Source organism: Bison bison, unplaced genomic scaffold (genome assembly GCF_000754665.1).
Source record: "Bison bison bison isolate TAMUID 2011002044 unplaced genomic scaffold, Bison_UMD1.0 scf7180017864037, whole genome shotgun sequence".
Lineage (NCBI taxonomy): Eukaryota > Metazoa > Chordata > Mammalia > Artiodactyla > Bovidae > Bison > Bison bison.
Genome location: NW_011494609.1, coordinates 8,518,425 through 8,523,384, shown reverse-complemented (window position 1 = coordinate 8,523,384; position 4,960 = coordinate 8,518,425). Strand labels below are relative to the sequence as shown.

The 4,960-nt window shown below is 48.8% G+C and overlaps 1 protein-coding gene across 3 annotated transcripts in view; it reads left to right on the top strand.

Moving 5' to 3' along the window:
* Positions 1-4,960, top strand: part of SLC37A1 (solute carrier family 37 (glucose-6-phosphate transporter), member 1) — a 101,566-nt gene that overhangs the window by 72,925 nt on the left and 23,681 nt on the right. For all 3 annotated transcript variants that reach the window (XM_010834927.1, XM_010834926.1, XM_010834928.1), the window contains exon 10: positions 575-655. In XM_010834927.1, coding sequence (XP_010833229.1) covers positions 575-655 — 81 coding nt within the window. The remainder of the gene's footprint in view (positions 1-574; positions 656-4,960) is intronic.

The following is a 4,960-nucleotide window of genomic DNA, read 5'->3' as shown; positions in this document are numbered from 1 at the left end:
ACCTGTGGTGGATTCATTTTGATATTTGGCAAAACTAATACAATTATGTAAAGTTTAAAAATAAAATCAATCAATGCAAAAAAAAAAAAAGACTGAGTGATTGAACAACAACAGTTGGAGTATAGCTGATTAGGGGCTTCCCAAGTGGCTCAGTGGTAAAGAATTGACCTGCCAATGCAGGAAACGTGGATCCATTCCCTCGCCAGGAAGATCCCCTGGAGAAGGAAATGGCAACCCACTCCAGTATTCTTGCCTGGGTAGTCCTGTGGACAGAGGAGCCTGGTGTGCTGCAGTCCATGGGGTCGCAAAGAGTTGGACGTGAATTTGCGATTGAACAACAGCAATGTTCTTCAGTCTTGGATGACTCTTCAGGAAAGGATTTCACTTTTACCCTCTGTTATTCTGAGGGTCTGGAGTCTTGAGAATAAACTGAGCAGCTTTGTTTTGTTTTAAACATTTGCCTTATTTTTCCTTGGTAGCATTTTCATGAAGACAGTATCCTTGCTGCAGTGAGCGTAGCTGTCATTTCTGGTCGTTGATTCAGTAATTGCTCTAATTAACTTTCTTCCCTCAGCATCCGAGAGGCTACGAGAATGGTGCACACAGGTTCTGGCCGCAGAAGCCAGTCCCAGCCGAGGAGAGGAGCAAGCCTCTGGTGAGTTCCGCAGGCAGGCAGTTGGGGTCCTGCCTCAGTGACACCTGTTGCAGACACCCAGGGTGTTGTAGTTCTTCAGTTCACATTTTTGTTCATTTTGTTTGGATGGTGGGCTGTGCTTACTTTAAGTTTGTGACTCGAATTTGTGAGCGATTCATTCATTGGACAGCCATCTGCAGCATTTGGGGTTGCAGCCCCTCTCCAGGTGAGACTGTGCCAGGGGCGTCATCCCCTCACCCAAAATCCTGTCACCCCTGTGGGTCTCACATCCTGGGGGAAAGAGGGCAGACGTGGGGTACAGAGAGAAACCAACCAGACAGAGCTGCCCAGAGAGGACTGAGCAGGCGCTAGTTCAGGCCTGGTCTTGGGAGCTTCCCTGAGCCAGTGGCCTTGGGCAGAGGTGTCTAGGAGGTGAGGGCTGAGTGTGCACATACTGACCCAAGGGGGTTTCAGGTGGGGAGAGCATAAGGTGGGCTGGGAATAAGAGGGGAACCCGGAGACAACGTAGAAAGTCAGCTTCCAGCCCCTTCACTGCCTGTCCATTATACAGAAGAAGTTGAGGCACAGATGGGCTGAGCTCCCTGCCAGGTTCCCCTCAGAAATGAAGAGGTTAGATGCAATCCAGGGCTCTTCCCTGGCCTGGGCCTCACCTGAACCTCTCCTCTTAGGATGCAGTCAGCCCTCCGTATCCAGGGGTCTGTGAAACCTGCCCATATGGGGGCCGACTGTTCTTAGCCATCGAATGCGAGGGATTTGAGTCTCTAAGGGGAATCCTGATACCAATCCCCTACAGATCCCGGGTACCAAGGGAGGGCTGTGCTCCCAAGAAATGCCTTGCATCGCTTCTGCCTGGCTGAGCACACCCAGCTGCAGGGCCACTTTATATTTGGTTATAATCCTTGAAAGTGTATGGTATTTTCCTTTCAAGTCAGTTAGCTTAAAGGATAAGTGTTCTAAACAGACTCCTACACTTTTTTTCTTTATTGTCCAAGGGAACTATTTCAGGTGGTTGAAATAATGGAAAAAGGAAAAATAGTGTCTCATACAGTTTGGTTCTTGGATTTTAGTGAAATTCAACTGAAATGCTTTCAAATCTCTACTCATTTCTGAGTTTCCATCAAAATCAGGTATCTCAGATTGGGCTGATGTAACAAAAATATCATAGACTGGGTGACTAAAACAATAAGCATTTATTTCTCGCATTTTAAACGTGTGTTTCTGGAGGCTGGGAAGTCCCAGATCGAGGCTCCAGCAGATCCGACATCTGGAGAGAGCCTGCTTCCCGGCTGGTGGGCAGCTCCCTTCCCCAGGAACCCTCACATGGTGGAGCAGGGAGGGAAGCCAGCTCTCTGCTGTCTCTTCCTATATGGGCACTAACCTCCTCACCCAGCTCCACCTTTGTGGCCTAATCACCTCCAGGAGGCCCCACCTCCTAATTCCATCATGTTAGAGACAGGAGTTCAACATACACATTTGGGGGGAACAGAAATACTGGTATAAAGCATCGGGTCTTAATCAGTGTCCAGATGGCTCTAATTCCTCTCCATTTGTTCCAAAGACTTACCCTTTTCTAAAGGTGAGAGCCAGGCCCTGTGTTCTGATGTAGTTTTGTGTGTGTGTCTGTGTGTGTGCTCAGTTGTGTCTGACTCTTTACGACTCCACGGACGGTAGCCCATCAGGCTCCTCTGTCTATGGGATTCTCCAAGCAAGAATACTGGAGTGGGTTTCCATGCCCTCCTCCAGGGGAATCTTCCTGGATCCCAGGAGGATTGAACTTGGCTCTCCTGCATTGCAGCAAGATTCTTTACCATCTGAGCCACCAGGGAAGCCCCTTTAATTGATACGTCTTTTTTTTTTTTTGGATAATTTTATTTATGACTGTTCTGGTCTTCACGGCTTGTGGGCCTTCTCTAGTTGCAGAGAGTGGGGCCTACTCTTTAGTTGCAGCTCAAGGGCTTCTCACTGTGGTGGCTTCTCTTATTGCAGAAATGGGCTCTAGGGCATGAGGGTTTCAGCAGTTGCAGTTCCCAAGCTCTAGAGCACCGGGTTGTGGTTAAAGGACTTAGTTGCTCTGCAGCCTGGGATCTTCCCAGACCAGGGATTGAACCTGTGTCTCCTGTATTGTCAGGCAGATTATTTACCACTGAGTCACCGAGGAAGCCCTGGTATGTTTATTTTTTATTTTATTTATTTCTTTTGACCATGCCTTGTGGCTCAGGGGAATCTTAGTTCCCCAACCAGAGAATGAGCCCAGACAACTTCAGTGAAAGTGCCCAGTCTTGACCACAGGGATCAAACCTGCATCTTTTGCATTGGCGGGCAGATTCTTTACCACTAGAGCCACCTGGGAAGCCCCTCTAATGTAGTTACTGGCCAGGAAAGCTAGCCTTGTCTTCTAGATGGGACTTCCTCTTCCTTTTTCTTCTACAAACGTCTATGTACCAACATGTCACCTAAGAGACACTGACATATTCCGAGGCCCCAGTAGGTCCTGTTTCAGGCTGACCTTGATGTGCACATAACCAGGCAGGCGTCGGCGGTGGTGGAAGGGCGTCTCCTTTCAGCTGGCCCCGGCACACTAATCAGGCCTGGTCCCCTCCCTTCTGTCATAGGAAGGGCTCACGCACTAGGTGGCCCTCAGGTCAGCAGGCAGGATGAGTCACAGGTTTGACAGCACACCCTGCTGTCCCCTTTCACAGAGTGACCAGCTCAGAGCTGAGCCTCACCCAGGCCCCTGACCACGATGGCTTTTCAGCTGGGACTGCTTAATCCTTTCCTGCCCCAGGCATGGTTCTTAATGACTTCATGGAAAAAAAAAATCATAAAGAAGGGAGTAGGGCGAGGACAGGAACAGAGAAAGAGGCTCTGGGATCACTTCCCATGTGGTGACCTGCATCCAGCTTTGTGGGTTTTCATGATGTCATGTTGGGGATGGTTGACATTTGTCTTCCTTATAGCTGTGTGTCTTTTTTGTCATCTTTGGCTTCTCTAAGGGTATTTTGTTTAATAATTCTTTCCACTTTCTGTTTTTTATCTTTTTAAATTTTATTTTTATTGAAGTATAGTTGAATTACAATGTTGCGTTAATTGCCTGCTGTACAGCAAAGTGACTCAGTTATACACACGTATATTAACACATTCTTTTTCATATTCTTTTCCATTATGGTTTATCACAGGATATTGGATATAATTCCCTGTGCTCTACGGTAGGACCTTGTTTATCCATTCTATATATTCCAAGTTCCATCTGCTCACCCCAAACTCCCAGTCCAACTCTCTCCTACACCTCTGAGGGTCTTTCTGATGGGTGTGGCTCAGCAACCACTTAAAGGGTGCTGAGCGGGTGTTTAGATGCTAAAGGTTAATGCCCGAGATCGATGGGATTGGGGGTGGGGTGGGAAGGAGGTCCAAGTGGGAAGGGATATATATACATATACATACAACTGATTCACTTTGTTATACAGAAGAAACTAGCACAACATTGTAAAGCATTTATACTCCAATAAGAAATTCTTTAATAAAAACAGAAATAAAGGTTACTCCATCCAACAGCTCCACGTGGGGCCAGCACAGGCTGAGGCTGGGTCACTCATGCAAACTCCCGTGTGTGTTTGCTTTCATCACACCGAGCCCTTTGCTCTATGAATGTGTCAACCTCAGAGTGTGGATCCTCGGCTGAACAAGCCCCCAGCCCACTGAGGGCTCTCTGTCTCAGGAGATGCCCTGGGGGCTCCAGGCACACCACTTTCTGTACCTAGTTCCCCCAGCGGGTCTCTGTTGGTTCCTGGAAGGAGGCAGCTTTGCTCTCCTGGTTCGCTTTGGGAACCCCCCCGCACCATGACCTCACTGATCTCTCGTCCAGACGCTGCGAAATACGGGACCTGGGAGGCTGGAATCACCCCCTCCTCACTCCCCCAGGTTGTGCATAGAGGATGAGCAGGTGTGGGCAGGAGGTCTGTCTTAAATGAAAACAGAGCTTCCCGACCGGCCTGAGGGGCTCCTCACAGCTTAGGGCAGAGAGGCTGGACTGGGGCTTTGAACCCAGTATACAGAATACTGTACCCAGTGTTCTAAACAAGGAAGGGCCAGTGCCAACCCTGGGCTGTGACCAGGTGGGTTTCTCTGCTGGACCTGTGATTACTACCCTCCTGGTTGAGCAGTCTTTTCTCTTCCTTTTTTCTCGTTCAGTTCAGTTCAGTTCAGTTGCTCAGTCATGTCCGACTCTTTGCAACCCCATGAATCGCAGCACGCCAGGCCTCCCTGTCCATCACCAACTCCCGGAGTTCACTCAGACTCACGTCCATC